Source organism: Ambystoma mexicanum, chromosome 2q (genome assembly GCF_040938575.1).
Source record: "Ambystoma mexicanum isolate Mex_15411 chromosome 2q, UKY_AmexF1_1, whole genome shotgun sequence".
Taxonomy (NCBI): domain Eukaryota; kingdom Metazoa; phylum Chordata; class Amphibia; order Caudata; family Ambystomatidae; genus Ambystoma; species Ambystoma mexicanum.
Window position 1 is genome coordinate 443570922 of NC_090924.1, and position 23099 is coordinate 443594020.

Here is a 23099-nt window from a genome sequence, read left to right on the forward strand (position 1 = left end):
GCATATTTTTAATGAGGCCCAAACATTTTATTCAGCCCATCACAGATTTCTCTACGGGTTTTGCCACCTATCTGCATACGGACACGTCTATTCAAAATGAGCGGGGTAACTACTCAAAGAAATTAATTGAAACCTCCTTCTATAATAATCCCTCCGATTCCATTTGGCTAGTCTAAGCTCCAAACACACAGAATACAAAATATCCACTGAAATGACTTGCAGAACCCTATTGAGTCAAAGCCAAATACTATGAAGGTTCCAATAAAGCTGGGAAATGATCAACATTGTACCTTAAAACACAATAAAGAAGAGTTTTCATTTTAGGCTCTTGGGGTCACCTTTTGCCAGAAAGCTCAGCTATTCCTTGAATTTTGCAAAAATGTTCCTGATCACAATATTCCTCCCGGCATTCTAAATAACCTCTCAAAGATCCATAATACCAACCTTCATTCGGTGAACTTTCTTCCCCTGGAGTCCCCATCACTCTTAAAGAAATAAAAACAATCTATTCAAGATGCATAATTAGTCAAGGCTTCCTGCCCATTTATTTGTGCACCTTTTAGGATTCCCCTCGTGTATTTCAGAAATTAACCCATTTTACTAACTCCCAGGAATACAATGGATGCTTTTCTGACACTCCTTATCTTAGTCCCAAAACGTGATAGGATGTAAAAGCTTAACAACCAATTTTCTTAAATAATTCAAACTACACAATCTTTAAGAAAATTCTTTATCCTCTTGATACATTAATGTCATGCCCCCTTCTTATTCATGAAGATCAAACTGGCTTGTAAATCAACGATTGCTCTAGTCTAATGGTGGTGTCCTCTGTATTATCCTACATCAAGCTAAAAGCTAAAGTCTCCATACCTCCAGGGGTGCCCTCATGTAACAACAAAAGCTCAAAAGTGATGCAAAGTTCAGACCTATTTTTTGAGTCCTTTAGCCTCCAGTCTAACCGGAAGTTACAACATGGTGTTATTAACCCGAGGGCACCGGGACGTTACCCCTGGTATTGCCAATAGAATTGGTAAATAACGCCATTAGCACCCTAGGTTACCAAAGCGATAACCCATGGAGTGGCATCCCGTTAATTGAATGAAAATACTGTGCAAAGATGGCCGGAAGTATCAGCCCGTGTTTCTAGCCTCCTGGTTGGCCGGCTCCCACCCACGAGTCCTTGGCGGTCCTCCAAGTCTGGTCAACAAAAAGTGTTCACAAACCTATTCTTTCAAAGCCCATCCCTATTCTAGAAAAACAAATATAGACAACATGCTTGTGCTGGATCTTTGGTCAGCACATACTTGATAGGCGCCCCCATGGGTACTAAGTGTAAAATGTCCTTTTTAAAAAGATGAACACAAAAAAAGCAGTCTTTCTAAATCGAACTGCCACACCCCTGGAAGAGGGAAGTCATGGGAGTGAAAGATAAACTGTGTGCAAGTGTGTGTGGAGGAGGAGTGGAAATGCTTGTGGTGGTGGAGAAGGGAGGGGGAGTGGGAATGGGTAAATGCCAGTGTGTGTGTGTCCGTGACGAGAGTTAAGGGGAAATTCTCTGGGCTGGGAGGGGAGGCGGCAGGGGAGGAAAGGGGGAGCTGGGGGGGGACCCCCTCCACCCCCAATTTCCAAGGAATCCCGCAGAACCAGGATTCGATCAAACAACCAGATATTGTGTGAAGCGTTTATTGTCGAGTTAAAAAATGATGTTTCCCTACGTCTACCAGCTCAGCCCTAAAAGGAAGTCAAAAGGGTGCTTATCAGAATGAACAAAGAATTTGGCAGGATGGTTGCTGGCTTCTGACCTCAACACTGTCCCTTTCAGGAGAGGCTTTTGCCCATAGTTCCAAAAAGGCAGTTCTTAGTGTGCTGGAAAGTTGTCCCGGTGTTCTAGTCCAGGTCTCTCTCTGACTCTTCCCACTCTGGTATCGTTTTCTCTCCTCTGGGACTCTTTCGATCTTTCTTCCTCCCCACTCTGGGGTTCTCTCAGTCTCCACTACCCACTCCAGGGTGTTCTCGATCTATCCATACTCTGGCATTCTTCTTCTCACTCCCCTCCTCTGGGGTATTCCTCGTCTTTGCCCACTGTGGGTTTTTCCCCTTTCTCCCCACTCTGGAATTCACCCAGTATATTTCCACACCTGAGCTTTTATTCTTCTTGCTCCCCCACTCTGGTGCTCTCGCCATCTCCTCCCATTCTGGGTTTTTTGTCCTGCTTCTTCCCAACTTTGGGGATGTCTCACTCTCTTGCCACTCTGGGGTTCTTTGCCCTCTTACTCCCCTCCCCTGGGGTATTCTTCCTCTTTCCCTCTCGCGTGCCTCCCTCTGCACTTGAGCCACTCAGTATCTGACTGCTTCGAGCAGTGCTCCTCAGAAGGGGCATACAGTCTGGTCGGCTATCCGGTTGTCAGGGAGTCACTTACGGGTCTTTTCTGCCGGGATTTGCGTCAGTCACCTGGAGCTCAAATTGCTCGCCCTGGCTATTTGGATGGTGAGGAGTCGCTTATGCAACTTTTCGGCTGGGCTCCGTGTCAGCCTTCGGAGACTCTTCTCCCCCATTCTCGGTCTGTGCAGTATCTGTCCGAACCTTTAGCTGGGCTCTGCTTCAGCCTTCTAGGGGCCTAGCACCTCATGCTTGAAGCATCTGTGTCCGTGCAGCATTGCTTACGCGACCTTTCAGCTGGGCTTTGTTTCGGCCTTCCGAGGGTCTTGCCCCCTGTTCAATAAACTTCTCAGGAAGGCTGGCCATCAGCTGTGCCTCGCTGCACTCTCTGGGTGCACGTCCCGTGCCCGTTCGCTGACACTTGCGTTCCTCTCCCTCTCTGGCCACACCACTGTTGGCCGCTTTGACATGGTCAAACTCTGCAGGGCCTGTTGAGAGGACTCCACAATTGGCTGTTCCTGGGATGCTCCTCCTATGGGCTGGTTCACTCATCTCTTATTCTTCACAGGCATACCAAGGGTCAGAAGCCAAGTCAGCTATTAGTAAAGGGTGTACATGGTCATCGCAAAATTCAAAAGGGAGGGATGATGACTTATAGCCCCATCAGGGGGCGTCATCCTCTAAGGGGGTGCCACCTCCATATGGGTAGCACTTATACTGTCCCCCAGTGGGTGCAAAGTGTAGCAGGCTCCCCTCGCTAGTCCCAAAGGGGGTGCTCCCCCTTGAGAGAGGCGACAACTCCCTCGATACATCACAAGAATTACACAATTTATGTTATCGAACTTTTAGCTATCAAAGTGCATTCAAGCATTGGCGCCATTATTAGGAAGGGGTCTTGGGGGCGACACAGGTTTAGACTTACCAGAATAATTTGGGGTTTTTGAAAACAATTAAATATGCTAATGCCAGACACGTGCACCTACAACCTTTTTCAGTAGGTTGAATTTCATTATAACGCGATGAATGGGCAACAGGCATGGGAAAGCGAATTCCCCTTCTTGATTGTCAAATGGGAGAAAAGAAAAGGAGCAGATAGAACCTTACATACAACCTGAAATAACACAAGCGTGGACCCAACAGCAGGAACTAAATGAAGTAGTTAGGGGTAATTATAACATAGTTCCGATAAAGAATGGACCAGAAAGGAGGAAAAGTATAAAGCATTCAAGAAAGGGATGCTTACGTAGAAGCACAAAGTATTCCTGCCAATAATGGTTTTGCAATTGTGTCATGACAAGCCACTGACAGTTCATTATCCGATATAAAAAAAAACCTGTTGAACTGGTCTGTTGGGCATTTTGATGCACAAGGATGTGAAACCAAACTGCTACTGACTATGTCAAATGGATTTTATTGTGGAGCTGCCAAAGTCGGAGGGGTCAACAGCAATCCTGGTCGTAAAGAATTCTCTTATTAGGTTAGCACATTTTGAGCAGTTACAAAAAGGTCACCACTCCAATGATATTGGCGAATGCATATATTTTGGAGATTGTACGGTTGCGTGGGCCATCTGGAATTAGCATCACACATTGAGCAGCACATTGAGCAGCAGAGTTCACTTAAACGTTTTGGACGACACTATGTAAGCTCTTACACATTCAGAGAAGTAAATACACTAGTTGCCATCCTCAGTCAAATAGCCAGAGTATCAGACATAGAAATTTTTAGAGATGCTCTGGGACCTGCTTCCAAGATGACCTGGCTAAGTGGGTACAGTTAGTGGTGTTCACATATAACTTGACAGCGCAACAGGTACCTCTCTGTGTTTTGTCACATACGGCATTCCTGCAAAGATGTTCCCCCGGGCAATAAAGGATTCCACATTCCCGGTGGCGGGCACGTAGTTGAGGGTATTGCAGGACACACCAGTGAAAGTTGTGTGACACTTGTGGTAAGCAAAGAATATAAAAAGGTGTGCCAATGGGACAATGGATTGCCCCAACTATGAGAAGGGCCAGAAGGTTATCTCTAAATACTCCAAAATTCTAGGACTCGGCACAGAGTCCATGCTACATTTTGTGGAACTGTTCCTTGGTCAGGAAAGAGTACATAAGGGTGCAGTTAAGTTTGAATTGCTATGGGGATGAAGGTGAACCCTGTGTTCCATGTGTCATTATCGAAGCCAGTGAAAACTAGGATAAGAAAACAAGTGGGGCCGCTGTCAGTCATAGTGGATGAGTAACAAACGTTTTGGAAGAGTGCAAATGTTATGGGCCAGAAGAAAGGTCTTTAGAACTAGCGCTCATGGTCCATGCTTCTCCATAAATAAAAATGTTTAATGTCAAGAACCCATAAAAACCAAAGCGGCAGAGGGGGGCGTTTGTAGAGGAGGGCGTACGGTCAGGTATCGGGCTTGGCGTCATGAAAGAAGGGGCCAAGAAGGGAGGTTGCACAGAAAATGACGATTGCAACACGCTCCGCAATGGCAGACAAAGATACAGGATGTAGGGGCACTTCCGGGAAGGGAGGTGAAGTTAGGTTCTTAAGACTGATAAGATGGTGGTCCAGTGCTTTTTTCTGTGTGTTAGCTTGGACCTCTGGTGGTTTTGGTCCAGTTAGGTTTGGAGGCTCCACCCCATGCCTGTTCCTCACCATTTGCTTTCTCACTATTTCTGCCTCTGCTTTCTCACCTCCTCTAAGATTCTTTGTCCGCGAGCATTGCTTAGGTGCTCAGCAGCCTGCTCCCTACTTCACTCAAGAGCTGCGATGAATCCTGCAGTCATCACTGAACCCCAACCCAAGATCTCCTCCCATGGAGCCAAGGGAAGGCAGTGGCTATCTGATTCTAACCCTTTGTGGTGGTACTATGAGGAAGGATCACATGGGAGGATCTGGCTATCAGGGAGAAGTGGCGACTCCTTTGGGAGGGACGCAGTATTCATCTTTTTGTGAGGATGAGAATCCTGTAATCTCCAGATATGTAATGGCATGTCGTCACTGTAAAGGTCCCGAAGAAGTTTGTGAAGTGTCAGTGTCATCTAGGCTGAATCAGTTATACACTTTGGGAATTCCTAAATTAGATGCGACATCCTTTACTGGCCATGATTTGGTCTTGGGTAGAAATCTTAGCCCTAATGAGAAGTCAAACACCCCTCATAATATCTCCTAACTCTGTCAGATGTTTTTGGATGCTAGGTCTTCAGTTTTAGTTTGTTAGGTAGGGATCTTCTTATTAGGCTAGGGAAAGATAGGCATTTAGTTCACCTTTTTTATTTTACTAAAATGGCAAACATTGAGAAAAATGATACTTTTGTGTCTGTCTCACATTTCTGACCCCTCTCAAAGCGCTCTTCTACATGCATCCTTACTGTTAGGACCTTTTCTGGAAGGCCCTCAGATCTCATGCTGCTCGGAATCCCGATCAGTTATATGTTCCAAATTCATCCAGCGCTTGCTCAGGGCAGGTGGGAGTTGCCTTTTGCGTAAGGACACAGCATGGGTTTCTATATTTTATAGTTATTTGTAGTACTTCTCTGTTGAACACACCTACCAGTGGTTTTCCCTGTTCCTCCCTTGTTGATTCTCCCATGCCCACACTGTGACCAGAGTACTATGGAACCCAGTGTGGCTGGGACCCTTTCATCACATACTTGATCAGCCCATTAGTGCCCTAGCACATAAGCAAGGTGAAGGAGGGGTGTTCTCAAATCAGCAGGACCAGTTTTGAATTTGTATGCTGTAAGAATAAAACGCTCAAAGAACACTCCATCCCCCCCAGAGCCGGTCCAAGTGTTATTTATTTATTTCTTTGGCTCACCCTCTCTTCTAGAGGTCGAGTTTTCCACCATAACCCAAGTGCCCTTGGATCCAGGTTAGTATATAGCGAATGCTGACCCCCCTACTGCCTAGTCTCTAGATTGCTATTAGTAGAGCCTAAAGGCAATTGTCTTCTGTATCGACGCTCTCTGGGATTTTCTAAACTGAAACTAGCCCTACACGGTTGATGTTCTAGTGCTAAAACATGTTAAGGAAAGTGCCTTCCCGACACTACCTCGCTCGGATGCCTGTTCCTTTCCCCGTCTCAATGTTATACACGCCCCTCTACTCTCCTGCGTCCAACTCTACCCACCTTCTCCCTACATCTGCTTCCGCCTCTGTCCCTCCATTGTCTCACTCCTACTACTTGGCTCCACCCTTTGATGTTGTAACTCCCTCCTCCACACGATTACTCGACTCTACCCTACCTCCTACACATTAATAATCACTCTTCCAGCCCAACTTTTACTCACACACTCTAATTTCATCTCATATTCACTTCCCAATCACCCTTTCCACTCCCTTTAACACTCCCATTCACTGATCGTGCATGCACACTCACCAGACAGTACCACTTACTCTGACCAGCCACTACCTCACATTTTCTTCAATTCGGCTCCACACTCCTGTCCACCGTCCTTCTTCCTGCTGGTCTCTTGGTCTGTCACCTCCACTTTCTCTTTACTGTTGTCCCTGAAGCCTCCCCCTCCATGTCCCATTGGATCATGGGTCCTGACCAATCTGGTCCTTTCTTCCTCTCCCTAGAGGCATTAGAAACACTGGAAGTTAGAGGGTTAAGCCTGCCCCTTTTCAATGCACGGCACGGGATGCCATGCTGCAACAATGGCGGTCCACGGTGTAGAGTGTCCCATTTTGTGTTATGCGCTCAGTTTGTGGAAACGTCCATGGTAAGTGAATGTTTGCTGGACGGGCACTTTGTGTCACGTCTTTGATATGGCAACAGTGCATGGTGGTGCTGGGGAGCTCTGCGCGACGTGTCAGGCAACCGTGCAGGCTCTCCATTTTCTTTGTCGGCTGTGTCTCGCTCTGTGTGTCTCTCTGTGTCTCTCCCTCCCCCTCCCCCTCTTGCTGGTTCGGGGCTTCATAAGATTGTAGGCAGATAATGTAGGATGCTGATGGGTTGAATTCTCTCGGGTAGTCCAACCATACTGCTGCGACATTCGTTTTGGTTCTAGGAAAGAAAGAGAAAACCTGTCCAGCACCTTTCGCGGGAGGCATGGGTGATGCAAGTTGGTACTGCACACCTATAGAAGAGGCACTGGGGGTTGGAGACAGGAATTGGGACCCTATCAAATGTCACTGTCACCTTGTGGGGTAGGACTGGCTGTGGCGGTAGGCCTCCCCCCCAGACAGAGGACCCAGTCTCCTCTTGATGTGGTCAAATTACTGCCCTTGACAAAATGATGTTGTGTTTTATATGATCCTGCCAGCAACTCGACTTGGCTCTAAAGTGCAGTGTGTTCCCAGTTTCCCCCACACCTGGTACTGAGAGGGGGTTTATAAAGCTAATACTCCATCAAGGCCTGGGTGGTGAAGAGGGATATTGGCGTTGAAGCTATGGATTCAGTCCTGACACAAGAGGCCATGCCAACAGTAAAAAACAAACTATAATGGTCCAGTGAAGGGTTGATTATTGATATACCCTTGTTTGCATTTTCCAACTATTCAATCTTATTCCTTAGTTGAGAGATGTATTGGATTTTGGCTCACTTTCAATTATTTGCCATAAGAAAATGCATGTTCACCCAAACCAAGTAACTGTCATCGTTACCATCAGTCGCACTCTTAAAATAATAGTTATAACGAAAACTGGAAAGCCTATCAAAAATATCCCTTCTGAGAAAATGGAAAACAAATGAGAATATGTTGATGAAAAAATTGTGAACACTTGCAAACATTTTAAAATATCTTTTCATAGGTCTTTGTCCCAGATATTAACTCCTCTGTCTAAAAGCAGCTATTTCCAGCGAAGAAATTTTTAAAAAGTTCCAAAATCCACTCACCAATTATTTATTCTGGAACAACTTCTCTTTGTACCGAAATGACATTTTTAAATTTACATGCGCCAGCATGAGATCTTATACGCCGAAAGATTGACTAATACAGCATGTTATATTTCTTGATATGAAAGCTTGTCACAAAATGAATTCTCCTGATATTTTTTGATCAACCTTGTCACAATGACGAAATATATGAACGTATATATCCTTAGCCACAGGAGTCTCCAACAACTAACATTTTCAGGAAGCTGAAGGCGTCTCATTTTTACTGGTGTACAAGAGAGACAGATCTTCTGTTCCATTAATTGACACACAATATGTACATTTACTTTTAGAATGTCTGAAAGAGCTTCCATCGATTATGACCAAGGTTTTCATTATAGTCAATTTCACACATGCCAGACACATTAATTTCCCCCTTTATGTAGTATTCTGTAAAAATAGATAATCCTAAGATTTCCAAAATTGCAGCCTAGGAACAACACAATGTTTCAAGCGTCCTGAAGACTGGTGTTGAAGACACACGGTTAACTGATGAAGACTCTTCTGGTGTTTTCTTCAATACCTAGAAACACGAATGGGTGTCGACGCCCCATGATAAACAATCTATACATGGAGATTATTTCTAGTTATCACTTGTGTTACTAACATCACAAAAGTTTGATTATTATTGAACATCGTGTGTGCACCCCTGAGCTGAATTTTCTTTTATGCTCTCTTCAATACACAATGTTAAAAATCTATTTTCTGCACATTTGTCAGGCTTGTTTTTTTTATTGATTTTAAACTTTTGTGAAGTATATATGAATTAAAATTAGTTTATCAAATTGCACCTGGTGGACAGCTGTACAAAAAACTATTTGCAGTGAGTGTGTACTTTAAGAAGTGTGTATCACGACCCGCATGGAGTGTGGTAGGAGCAGGGTAGCTGGTTGTGGACTCTGCTCTGCATGAGCAAAAGCCCCCTTGCTCAACTCTTTTTCATCCTCCATCAATACGATAATGCAGCGGTAACGAAATTGTGGTCATGCTACAGCAGTTTTTTCCTCACTGCCGTACTCTTAATGTGGCCTGAATTGTGTTGGTAAGACAAGAATCTAATAAACAGCCTGAAAACCTTTTGGAGATTTCGCTGATCTTAGGCCTCACGATCCTCACACAAATGGTGGAACTGCCCTTTAGAAAGACTTCAGTGTCACAGACATTGTGTAGGTGCCAGATCCATCTACTAAGTCGCAAACCCAAAAACGTAGTCCTTCAGAGAAATCGGTCAGATAGGTTACGGAATTAAGCTCCGATACAATTTGTGTTCGACCAAAACACAAAATGGAATCTTACAAAAAAAAAAAAAAAGGAAAAAATAAAATAAAAATGTAAATAAAAAGAACACAGCATCACTTGAAGGTGGTTTATCAATAGCACAGGTGGGACACAGTAGCTTAGACCAGAAGGCAGTGATCAACACTGGGTTCTGAGGACCATGAAAAACAGCAAAATAAGGTGTGGCTCATAGTATGAAAAGAAAATTTAATCAAAAGCAGTATGTTAAAAAAGGATAAACGTACAAAGGAGCTTGCATACGCATTAGGATTTTGTGTCCTTCATGGGTTCCATGCTCCACCTTTCTATTCTGATTGTGCAATGAATCTTGATTGAATCTGGACATCCAGAAGCTCCAGAGAGGAGCATAAATATGTACTCTGGTTAGAGCTCATTAAGGGGGATGCCGACTTGTGCATTTAATTCGAAGCAATAATGGACATTCATATAATCTCCTACCATGGAATATCCAAGCAGGACCTTGGCTGACAGCTCCCCTTCAGAATCATCTTTCAACAGTCCTTCAGGAGAAGAGGTTGTTTCGATCGTGGCCAAAAGCCTAAAAAGAAGAAAAAGCAGGCCATTAAACTAACAACAGAACTAAAGATACAGGAAAGAACAGTCAACTGTCAGAAAAAAAAGATATCAAGAAATAAATTGCCAAAGGTGGACAATCGTAGTTTTGTTTGAGGATAGTCGACAAGTAATTATACAAAAAGGGTGAGGCAAGGGATGTGCATTAGAGGGCACCATTCCTGGAGCCATGTATGTTTAAATAAAAAAAATGTAAACATGTTTTTCAAGGCTGCATCAAGTTAAGTTAATGACCATCAATGCATAGTCACAGGCTGGTCAAGGCCACCCCAACAGATGTGCTTGGTGTAAAGAAGGCGTCCAGCGAGAGACCATATCCCTGGACAAAGCACAAACAGAAGAGTGGTACATTTCTGGTTCTCTTCTTTAAAACAATGTTCCATAAAATAAAACTAAACTCAGTATATAATCAGTACAATACTCATTAACAACACTTTCCTACTTACAAAGAAAATAATGATTTTGGAGTCTCAAGGGCCTTGTCCCACAATTTTGCAGGAAAGGTGGAGAGGCAACTGCTTCCAACTTGCTCTTTCGTCTTCTTAAATTTGCCAACGAGAGCAGTACCTTTGTATCTTCAATGTTGAGCATAGGTTTCCCGACTAAACAGAAGGTGTGGCACTGGTAGACAATGTGCATCCTGTGCAAATGTTCACCACCAAGAGTCTTAATTATTTTTTTGAGTCCCAGTAATGACTCTGTGACCAGTTGGTAGAGTGCCTTGGCACATGGTTAGGACTAATTGCTATAATTCACTAGTTGGCATGAACAAACGACGGTAGAAGAACTGGAGCTTGTCAAGTCTCTGAAATTTCCATAAACCTAAGTGTCCCTAGTTGAGCAAGGCAAATGACATTTTGGTGGGTTGCTCCACATTTTGAAGCAATACAGACAGCAGAAAGACACTATTTATTCTAGTCAATAGCATTTTGGGAGGGCTGTTAGTCATTTCTGGTTCAAGATGACTTTGGGACAAGGCATCAGAGATAGTGGTTTCATCACGCCTTTATTCGACAGAAAATCATTAGCTGAGCATCATAAAAATATGTGAAAATCATAATAATGCAGTGCTGAATTATATTAAGATGCACCATAAATGTCAATGAGCAAGAGTATTGGCATATCCCAGAATAGAGGATAAAAAGGGATTGAGCAAAAGATCAACGGGATTGTCTACTGTTCCTACATTCGAATGGCTGTAGGATCGGTTATCTTTTTTTGCATTCCACCTGGTATCTCGCTCCCAACGGAAAGTGTTTCCATTCCTGGCATGCTTGTGCTAGGAGCTCATTTTCAAAGACTGAATAATTAGCTTCACTCTCCGTAGCTTCCAAGAACAGTAGGCTGTGTGGTTTTGTTTGTGATCTTCTTTAACTTGCTTCAAGACCAGCACTATAGCACGATCTGCGGCATCAGACTTTACAATAAAAGTATGTCAGGTTGGCATAGGATGGGTGCCTTTGAAAAGGCTTCTTAATTTACAGAAAACACGTTCGGCTTCTATTGACCAGTCGAAAGAATTCCCTTTTTTAAGCAAATGCTCCAAGGAGCTAGCAAACATAGTGAGCTGTGGAATCATTTTCCAATAAATATTGACAGACCTAGAAACCATTGGATGTACTTTACAGAGGTGGGTGTGGGCCAACATAAGATAGCTATGACCTTTCTAGGATATAAAGTGACTTTGGGCCAAATTCTGAAAAAGTTTTGTGCTAGCGAATCTCCTCACTTGCACCAAAGAAAGGATGCCCTCACCCCCCCCCTCGTGCAAATAAGGGAGCATTTCAGGGCATTTAAAAGTGCACCCCAAATTCACAAACAGGATGCGCTTTTAAATGCCCAGAAACAAGGGTTATCTCCTGCACCTGTGGCGAAACAAGCGCAGGGGGAGGCGCAAATCACAACAGGGTTATTTCTGACCTTTGTTTAAGTGCGACAGCCGTGTTTTAAACCGCAGCGGTTCCACTTGCTTTTTCAAACCCCAAAAAGGGATGGAAATGCTTCCCCCCCCTGAGCCCCCCTCTTTCTCTCAGCATTTCATAGAGAAATGCCCTTTAACGGCCTGTCTTGGTGACATGTGCAAGCCTGTCATATATTAGTGTCAGGATCGCTGGTACGGAAGAGTGATCAAAAAAATACATTTGCCAGGCTTAGCTAAAAACCTATATTTTCACAATTATCACAAGTCACGGACAACCTCAAAAAACACACCAACTCCAAGAAAAAGTTTCACGGTTTTTATTTTATCAAGAAACTGTTTCAAAGGGCCATTCCTCTCTGTCTAACCTAGGGATGGACAGTCCTCCCCTAGCTCAGGCATCCCTAAATCTTAGGCTGGAGCTAGAGATATCTAAAGGCTATCTGCCTTCCTGTGATGGCATAAAGCCAAACACCTTCTCCATCTAGAATCCCCTCAGGGAACAGTGATTCCTATTCAACAATTTCCCAATGGTCCTTGCAGACACTCGGGTCCCACTCTTTTCGGTCCTTCCGCACTTGGTCTTTCATTCCCCTATATCACTCTGTTGCTCTGCCTTCCTCTTCCTACACTATTCCCTTTCTCCAATTTGACGATTCACCAGGTCTCATAATTTCTCCCCAGAGGAGATTCCTTTCCTATGAGGCGAGGGATTTGAGGTCACTACCCAATAGTCCCACTTGGGGTGGTAACATGCAGGAGGACATCATAGGGAGGGACTGGCATCCTGGGGATAAGGGCGTCCACCAGGGGAAAAAACTCCCTACAACCCAGTCACAGAAACCCCTACCCTCATGGTCACCCTTTTCTTCCACCATTGATAGAGGAACGATGTGTTATTGTACAGCCATGACTGACAAATGTAGAACATACTGGGATGAAGAAGAATCTGAGAAGCCATATGCAAAAGAGGCAAGTACTACAACGAGGTGGCTCACTGGAGGCATGAAGAGTGCCAAAGAGACTTTCCAATATGGGGTTGATGTTACACGAGGGCGGAGTCAAAAATATAAAGTAGAAAACAAGAACGGACTCGAGACCTCATCACAGAAGCCAGCAGCGCACAAGACCAACCTGGGAGATTCACACCGGGAGGACCAGAGACGCAGAGAAGCTGTTCCGCCCCGGCAGAGGCTGCAAAGATCGGGACACTGCCACAACGTCCCAGGAGCCGCTTGCAACTGACTCGCCAGAAGGAAGATTCAATCGAAGTAGTGGCGCTACTGGAGAAAGATGGACCGTGAGGTCTGGAAACTGTGCAGAGACCACCAACTGGGGCCTGCCGCAGAGCCACGCAGGTGTCTCAAATCACAGAGGAAGAACCTCTGGGAAGAACGGGAGCCATGTCCCAACAGAGAACAAGGTAACAGGAATGGCTGGAAGACCGGAAGGGGTCTGGGAAGCCAAACCAAGAAGCCAGAGTGCATGAGGAGTTCCCTCGTTGCAGTGGTCAGCCAAACACCACTGCCCAAGCAGAGTGTATTGGGAATCATCTGCCTCGTTGCAGTGGTGACAACCCGAACCATTCAATTGAGCCCGAGTGCATCAGGAGTCATCTCCCTCATCGAAGTTGCCAGATCAATACTACTGCTCAAGCAGAGTGCATCAGGAGTCATCTCCCTCGTCGCAATTGTCAGCCAAACACCACTGCCCAAGATGAAAGCATCAGGAGTCAGTGGTCAATCCAAGGGCCCTCATTACAGGTTTTCCGGTATCCCACCAGTAATTCCGGCAGGAATATCGGCAAACTGACCAACCGTTTCCACTGCCCAATATTCTGGAATATTATAGATAGCTTAGAGGGCAGTAAATCCCCATTCCATGAACTCCCATAAGATTCCATAAAGGGGATTGCTGACGTTTCCAGCACGGGTCACCAAATTACTGCCAATTCTACCAGTACCGGCAAGCTTTTAATGAGGGCCATACCACTAAGCAAGCAGACTGCATCAGAAGTCCTCTCCCTCATTGCAGTGGTCTACCCAATACTACTGCCCAAGTAGTGGTGAATAAGGCTACGAGTGTTTCTACTTCCTGGAAGGAGTTAAAGGAGACTAATCAAAGTTTTCTGCAAGAGTGCTTAATGACCACTGGGAGAACCTTTATAGAAGAACCAGGAGAAGGGAGTCATTCCCCTGGTCCTTTGTGATGTAACATTGAAGGAGTTATTGCTACTATAAAACAGAAGTAAGTAACCAGGAGAAGGGAAGCCATTCTCCTGGTGAAAGAAACAAAATTCACTTTAATTAAATACTAATGTGTCTAGTGTTAGGGTTAATTAGTTGGTTTCTGATGGAGAACATTTCATTTTGACAGACATTCTGAAAACTCACTAAAGTTTTCCTAGTTTGAGGCAAGGCAACGCCCTTAGAAGTAGGGAGAGATTATTATTATTGAATACAATTTTTTAGCCCACAAGATGACCCCGCCTAGTCATTCTCCTTCTACACCCTCACACCACCCACTGTCTCTCCTCCCTCTCCTTGGCTCTTCCTGTTCCATCCCTCCGATGTTCCTCTTGCTAAAGTCTACCTCTACCCTCTGATCTAATTCCCTACTACTCTGCTCCACCCCTCTCACCAACATTACTTCTACTCTCCGATCCAGACTACTACTTCTCCCCTCTCCACCCTACAACTAGAGTCCCCTCTCCACATTACTGCTTCTCTCCCCTGTCCAGACCACGGGGACTCTCTAGACACTGCTACTTCTTTGGTCACACTCGCTTAATCTTCACTTTGTCAACACCTTCTCATTCACTCTCTACTTTCCATTCTATGCCGCTCCACTAATATACACGCTCATTCACCCAACTCTTAGTACCACTTCTGCTCACCAACAAATACCTCACCTTGGCACATTGCCTGCCTGTATAATCCTCCTCTGCACTGTCCTTCATCCACCTGGTCTCATGGTCTGCCTCTACCTCCTCTGACCGCACCCAAACAACCCACAACATTCTGCTTCCTAGGTCTCCTTGTATCCTCCTCATTTCCCCTCCATTGGCTAGACTCACCTGCTGGTTCCCTCGGTCAATCTTTCCCTGATCTCCCCTCCCGAGAGGTGGTAAAATCAGCAAAAGCCATGAAAGGGGCCTAAACCCTGACCATTTGTTGCATGTGGGTCCACCAGGTTTTCAAGTTAGAGTTTGTTTGCCGGCCTCACCGGCTCATTTATTTTGGCTAGGGAGCCGTTCCCAGGCTGTGACAGGTAAGTGTAATGTCTTAAAATGTGAGCATTCAGCAGAACACTGGTCTCTGCTGCACGCTGTGGCTCCGAGTCACGTAGCTGCTTCCATTCCAGACACTGCTGGTTTGGTTCATAGGTACCGGGCCACTCTGAAGTTTTGGATAGGCTGTTCTCTGAGCTTTCTACCGCCAGGTATGGTGGGTCATGTCGTTTCTGGGAAAAAAACTGAAATAAAATGGCAAGCATCATGTGAGACAGGTCTGGGGTGATGGACAATGGTACTCTGTACAATCACATTGACACTTAACAAGGGCCAGGGATTGGGGCCCTCCCAACTGCCACCTTTCCCCCTCTTGGCTAAGACAGGATGACTTTCAACCTGGTAAGCTTCCCAACCCAATCTTAGCGAACCCTGTCACACACCTCCACCCTTTGTCCAAAGTCGTCCTTGGGATACCAGGACAGGAAATCAAAGCTTGCTTGCTTGGACCCATCCCTATGCTCTACCTGTAATATTAGGAGCCGCCATTGAATATGGCGGTTGGTGTCCTTAAGCTTAAACTTCCAACCAGTCAGATAGTATCTAAGACTACATATGGGCCATAATATCACCAAGCTTTTTAACTCTACCACATGGTAGTTTCTTCCCCTTGAGAAGCTTTCGGCTGATGAACATTATGCCTCTCCCTTCCCAGTCTTATATTTGATGGATGGAAGATGTGTCGGTTTGTAGCAGAACATATTTGGTGAAATTGTGCATGATCAATTCTGGGTACTTCCAGAGAACCTTCTTTAGGCTTTGGTTGGCTTCTTGGACCTGCTGGTCCCAGTGGATGACATTGCGATGGGCCTTGGTTAGTTTATCGGTTAGGGGTCCAGCTCTGAGACGTTTGTCACGAGTCCTAGAAAGGCTTGGACGTCCCTCTTGATAAACAGTCTTGAAACCTTCTATACTCACTCACTGCTCATTCCCTACCCCAAAAGCCACGGTGCTTGACTGATGTGCAAAACAAGATTTGGCCAGAATGGCAGTGAGGTGGGTCTTCCGCAGCAGGTCGCACATGGTCTTTAAGTGCCTCATGGTCTTCCGAGGTAGTACTGTACACAATAATGTCATTGAGATAGGCTCAGCCTGAAAGGGGGCCAAAACACAAACCATTAGCCTCTGAAAGGTAGCAGAGGTCCAAGAGAGACCAAACAGGAGCACTGGGAAAATGGAAGAGACTTTCTGGGGTGGAAATGGAGGTCTTTCATTTGGCTTGTTCGCCGAGGGGTAGATACCAGTACACCATGGTCAGGTTTAAGGTGGAGATTAATGTTGCCCTCCCCAGGGTTTCCACCAGCACATCGATCCTGGGTATCAGATAAGCATTCAACTTCAATATCTCATTGAGCCGCCTGAAGTTAATGCAGTATCTCCATGTGTTCTCCATGTTTCCATGTGATGTTAACGAAAATTGTTTTGCAATGATCATAACCCACCCCACCACCCCAACACACTTCACACCACTTTTTTTATCCCTTATCCCACCCATATATATATATGTATATATATTTTTTTTTAATACAAATTCAGTATTGTTTCGGTATTGAAGTTCAGGTAAAAATGTCATTTGATTTTCTGTAACATTACTGGATACCGTTCTCCATGTGGTCTGAGTTGTCTGATCAAAGGGCAGACAAAAGGAAAGATTCTTACTCAGTTGCGACCACAGCACGAAAAGCGACAAAGAAAGTAGGAAGAGGTGTTAGAGAGGAACAGGCCAATATATAGACTTGAAAGTCTATATATATTTGAAAGTCTATATATAGACTTTCAAATGTGCACAGGGTTTGCCTTGACCCGTTGCAGGACCACTTCAATTTCACCACTCTTTTCAAATTTTTCACCTGGATACCTAACAGACTTTCGACTAAGCACCCACGTGGTGCCAGACCACTCGGGACGGTATCGAATCTTGGCTTCAAAGTTCAATAACAATAACTCATCATCTGGTTAATTATGTTCGCCTCACTTGCCACATACGCTTCATACACTGTTCTCTTCAGTTTTCCCTATACAATGTTGCTGCTTGCAACGTGGCTTCAACACAGATCGGTTTGGCATCAGTCTCCCCAACTCACCGGCTGTGCTGCCTTTGCTGGCGCTGCTTTGTATTAGGAGCAAAGGACAGTAACAAGGCGGCAAACGATTCTCCCTGCCTTGACTATGGATGCGGGAAAGTGCTGGGTACTTCTGACACAATATGCAGGATTATTCAGCCTCAATTCCTGGTCTTACGTTTCCTATTCTCGAAGGTTCATGAAAGTAACAGTTTTGCGTCGAAAAGGTCAAGGGCACTTGCGTCCTTGCAATCCTGTTCGGACTTGCCATCTTTTACCTGGTATTAAACTGCCATCTTGGAACTGATGCTTTCCTGTGCGCGTTGCCTTGTTCAGAGTGTGCTTTTGTGCTCCGGGTGGGAAAGTGGGATTGCCTGACCCTGCATTACCATTGTATCGGGACATGTCAGGTATACGGCTCGGGTGTTAAGTCTGTTTTCTCTCACAATTAGCTGTCCGTGAGAAAGTGTGTGTGTTGGAAAAGGGGCGGGTGTTGAGTTCTTAAGCATCCTACCTGGTAGGATGGTGTGAAGGCGTTATAAGGAAGGGGATACCACGTCTCGCCATCCAGTATCCCACTTCCTCTCGGCCGAAGACCCCTCGCCCAGGTGGTCCTCCCGCACTGGTCCACCCCCAGGAACTGGATCCAAAAGCGATGGCCGTGCCCTGGAAACCTGGATGACAGATCCCCGGGGGACTGGCGGTTGAGACACCTTCAGGTTTCTAACAATGCAGCATGGACGATAAAAAAGTAATAGACAGATCTTGGAGGCCCCGTCAGGACAAGATGGAAGTAGTAGGGCCATTAGCAAACATCAATAGATCCCAAATTGGGATAGCTGGCCCCGTCTGAAGCAGCACCCATCGCCAAAGGAAAGCTTTTTGGCGATTCGTTCATGAAGGACATAGCCAAGTTTGCCAGTACTCATGTGGCTCTGGATAGCGCACAGGCCTCTTGCAAGAGAGTTTTCGGGACTAAGCTTTTTGGAAGGGCTGGCAGGGGCCGCTCGGCCAGCCACTCTTCAGTCCAGAGGTCCGCCAACTATACAGCTCCCTGGAGAGAGCAGGAAGACCGCAAGCCCAACCTCTTCTGCCCTTCACAAGGGAGAGTAAGGTGCTGGTGGTAAAGAGGAAAACAACAAAGTAATACCTCAGTGGGAGCGAAAGAAGCACCGCTCAGCAAGTTCCTGTCCAAGGGAAGAGACTCTGGGGGAGCATACAAAAATAGAAAGAAATTACTGCAGATGCTCGGGTTCTGGAATCGGTGCAAGGTTTTCACGTACAGTTTTATCAAGACCCTATTTAAGCACAGCTTCCAGGCCCGATAAAGCAGCTATTGAGAGAAGAGATTGCTGAACTGTAGCGAAAGTGCATGATCACGCCGGCAGCAGCCAACCCACAGAGCTTTGTGAGCAATATGTTTCTGGTGAAAAGGAAGCGCAAACTGAGGCCAGTCATCAACCTTAGGGTGCTGAATGCATTCTCAGTGTACCACCATTTCAAAATGGAGGGGATTCACCTTCTGTGGGATATCCTGCAGAAGGGAGACTGGCTGGCCTGAATAGACAGGGAGCCCTAGCTGACAGTGCCAATTTTCCAGCCTCATCGTTTCCTGCAGCTCCTTTGGCAGGGGCAGCAATGGGAATTTACATGCCGGTCATTTGCTCAAGCGTCAGCGTTGTGGTGCTTCACCAAGCTGCTGAAGCCAGTAGCCAGCAAACTGCGTGAGCAAGGGATCAGGATCATAGCGTATTTAGAAGACATCTGCATAATGTGCCAGGACAAGCAGGTGCAGAAAGAGTAGGTGACTCTTTGGGTTTCCTGGTCAACTCAATCAGAGACTTCTCCATCTCAGTTGATGAGTTCTTGGGTTTTCTCGTGGATGCAGCCCAAGGGATGCTGAGCCTGCCGTTAGCAAAAGCGAACGCGGTCAAGAATGAGATCAGGACAGTCATGGCAAAGTATGCAATATCCCTGAGGGAGCTAGTGAGAGTAGTTGGTCGGCTCACTTCCTTGATTCAAGACACTTTTCCCGGTTTTCGCCATTTACATCTTATAAAATGGAGTATATTCAAAATGCAAAAATCGCTGTTAACCTCTACTAAAATACAATACAACGTAAAAGAGACATGTTAAAATGTTTAATTAAAAAATTACTAAAAACTTAAAATGTTTTGCCCATACGTTTAAAAGCCTCAATGTACTCGGATAAATCATTGAAAAAGGAAGCATCGACATAGGACAGCAAAATTCATAGCGTCAGAAGATGCCTAATATTATTGACGCTAAAACGTCTCCTGAGCCATAGCCATTTTTCCAGGGCCACTACACTATTGAGCACTGTTGCAGTGCCTGAAATTCCAGCATCTCAGGAAGGGCCTCTCTTACAAGCAGAGGGTACCTCTCTCCCCAGAAGCGAGGACAGAGTTGTCTTGGTGGTTCTATAAAATGGATGCATGGGACAGGAGAGCGATCTCTGGATCCTCCCTGGACTTGGTGATCGAGTCGGATGCCAGCCGGTGAGGCTGGGGGCCTCGCTGTGGGTAGATGGTGACGGGAGGGAGATGGCCAGAGAAGGAGCTCAACTTACATATAAACTCCCTGGAGTTGCTAGCTGGCTTTTTCGCTGTGAGATGTTGGGCGCAAAAGAGAGCGAAGTGTTGTATCCTGCTCAAGATGGACAAGGTCTCCTCGGTCAGGTACTTCAATCGACTGGGCGAAAGATTTCTGGCATTTCTGCCTCCAGAGAAACATCAGTGATGTACCTATGAGACTTGATTAGCAGCTGGACTCTGTAGTGTTTCGCCAGCTCATGAGATGACGGGGGCCCTTGTCGGATAGTCCTCTTCACATCAAGGTTGAACAGACAGCTTCTGTGGTTTTACAGTTGGGTCCGGATCCAGTATCATACATTCCGATCAACGATTTCAGCAGGGCACGAACGCATTCAGGGGCTACTGGTCAGAAAGCATCCTTTAGTATGCAGGTTGCTGAGCGGAGTAAGGTTCTTAAGACCTCCAGCGCCGAAATACTTGCAGCTGGGTGACGTTAATAAAGTCCTGAAGCCGTTTTAGAGGTGGCACAAAAACATGGCCTTTTCGAGGAAAACACTTTCAGCAAATGACAACCTTGCTCTGTCTGCTTTCTTGTCAAAAAAAAAAAAAAAAAAAAAAGGAAGAGCCGCTGAGATCAGGTTAGAGGTTGATAGATCATACCACCATGTACAGTTACCTTCTACATTAACAAGAGGGCCACGACAAACATTAAATCAGTTTCATATCCAGCATTTTCAGAGCCGCCTAAGCTCTGTCCCGTCAGGAGTCTGGTGGCTTACGAGACAATGATGGAGCAGCTTAAACTGACCAGAGACTCACAGCTACTCATTGCACTGCGGTAGCCTTTGAACGCAGTCTCTCCTGCCACCCTGGCCAGATGGGTTTGGTGAACGATGCAGCAAGCGGGCATTCATATTAGTACACATGGAGTACATTCAGCGAGAGGTACGATGGCGTCTAAAGCCTTTGGAGTCGGCACACGTTTAGAATTTATTTTGAATCTGCGGACTGGTCAAACAAGTCAATTTTAAGCAGTTTCATTTTAGGCCAATCGACCAGGTTTCCTCGTTAATGGTGAGTAAGCTTTGAACAAGCATAATGCAAGCCTCCAGTCTTGACATAGAATACCGATTTTCCATATGAAGGTGAAGAAAAGTCAAGAGTTTATTAAAGACACAGTGGTGAAGGATTACCACATCCGTGCAATCGCTTTAGAGATGCAAGTTAACACATGGCGAGGCTGCATGAGCGGCAACAAGGCGAGAGCGCATCAGCTAGTTAGATTTATGATTGCCCGCCCAAGAAGTGGTTTACAAAGCTATCCTTTTTGTCTCCTATGCAGGCAAGGAAGCCAAACTGACAGGTTCATGAGGAATCAGGGACTGACAGGGATTGGGTTGCAGCGTTTTTTCCTGTTGGGACGCAAAGTTTGGATCTATCGTTGAAGCAGCAGAAGAGAAGGATCTATATAAGAAGGATCTAACAAAACAGATCTGTATATCTCCTACCGCTGATAACAAACCCCTGGATGATACAAGAATATGACTTGTGGAACAGATTAATTTCAGGAGAAACCACAAGATGGACGGTGGCCATGGTTAACTTAATTGAACTCACATTCCGCCTGATCAATTAGACCGACTCCATCTGCAACCCAGCTGAATAGAGACTAATTGAACAGATTAGCGTGAAGAGGGTTTGTGTCTGACCACATCCGAGACACCTGAGGATAGAGACGAATGTTTGGGCGGCACCTAGAATCGGAGTTACCTAGCTTGTTGGAAATTTTGATAAAGTCCAGGTGTTCCCTGAATAAAATAAATAAATAAACGAGAAGGATCACATAGAATTAGGAGTGGTTAAGGCCTTCCAAAAAGGAAAACGCTTATTAAAAAATATATTTTATGTAGCTGTATTAAAAAAAAATATGAGATAGGTTGAAGACAATGGCATGGAGAAGTTACAGCATATCAAGTTCAAACTACGAACAAGACTGTGTTTTTTTGTACATGCTGCTCAAGAAGAGCAGAGTTAGGCATAATCCCTGGCCTCCATGTCTTTAATAGAATCATGACTTTCCTTCACGTTAGTATGGAAAATTCTATATATTTGCCTGCGGAAGGGACAGCAAAACCTAAAATTCAGCAGAATTGTTCGGTAGGAAAAAACACATACAGATCTAAAAACACTTTAAATGTGCACAACTGACAGACGAAATTAAATGTAATTTTTGTCAGGGCCCTCCCCCTTACTCATAAAACGCAAGACTGCACAAAGAATGGCCATTTTTAATTAAAAAAGCTGCTGGCTGCGTAGGAAAGTGGGGCATTCCAATGATGCTTTATTCACCAGCATGGCATCCTGCGCTGACACCGTTGCTGGTAGAATGTTGTCCCTCTTGTTGTATAGCAGAACTCTGTGGCACATACACTATTCAATTTGAAACATACTCAAGTGTTTTTTCACTTTCCAATAGTTGTTTTTTCTCTGACAAAAGGTTAAAGGAAAAACCAGCTGCCTTGGTATCACTAAAGGGAAACGCCGTTGTGTATGTAGTGCCCGCCCGCTCTGTTGAGAAGAAAAAAAAAAGAATATTGGCGCAAAACCGAAAGTTCCGCTGCCCCTTCTCCAGCGACAACACGGTCAAGCAGTAAATGCTAAAACCAGAGACTCACTCACTCACCTTTGGGCGTTTTGGACTGCCATTGATGTTATTGTTCCCGCCTTCTTTTTGAAACCCCAATTGCCTGCTGTTGAGTTGGTAGAAGAGCCAATGGCTAGTATAGGTTAGAGGAATGTACCTAACATTACGTCCTCATTACGTGGTTTACACGTTACGTTGGATTTTGTACCTCGTGATCATTCTGTAAGCAGGAAGAAGTTATAAGCGTTCTAATAACACTGCAGGAACGGGAGAGCTGCTGGAAATACTGTGGCAGCTCATAGAGGACGAGGGAGTGTTGGAAATACTCTAGGGTCCTTAATATTGACGGGTTGGAGGGCAGTGTTTTTTAGGTGGGGCACGTCTTCTATGTTTGTGACCGCGCCCGTTTTTTTATTTTGAAAACCTGGTCACCCGACTGCTTTATTGGGAAGTCAGGTCAGGAAGACGGGAGCGAACCTCGTTGCTAAGGGCTAGCGCC

The 23099-nt window shown here is 45.3% G+C and overlaps 1 protein-coding gene across 2 annotated transcripts in view; it reads right to left on the reverse strand.

Annotated features, from left to right (window-relative positions):
• ZWINT (ZW10 interacting kinetochore protein) overlaps positions 1 to 22759 on the reverse strand; it is a 199167-nt gene extending 176408 nt beyond the window's left edge. Inside the window, exons 1-2 of one of the 2 annotated variants that reach the window (XM_069647510.1) lie at positions 22640 to 22759; positions 9997 to 10096 (exon numbers count right to left, since the gene is read on the reverse strand). In XM_069647510.1, coding sequence (XP_069503611.1) covers positions 9997 to 10096; positions 22640 to 22662 — 123 coding nt within the window. In that variant the 5' untranslated portion in view covers positions 22663 to 22759. Of the gene's footprint in view, positions 1 to 9996; positions 10097 to 22639 lie in introns of those variants that run through there. The other variant, XM_069647511.1, reaches the window with a different exon arrangement.
• Positions 22760 to 23099: the final 340 nt, after the last annotated feature.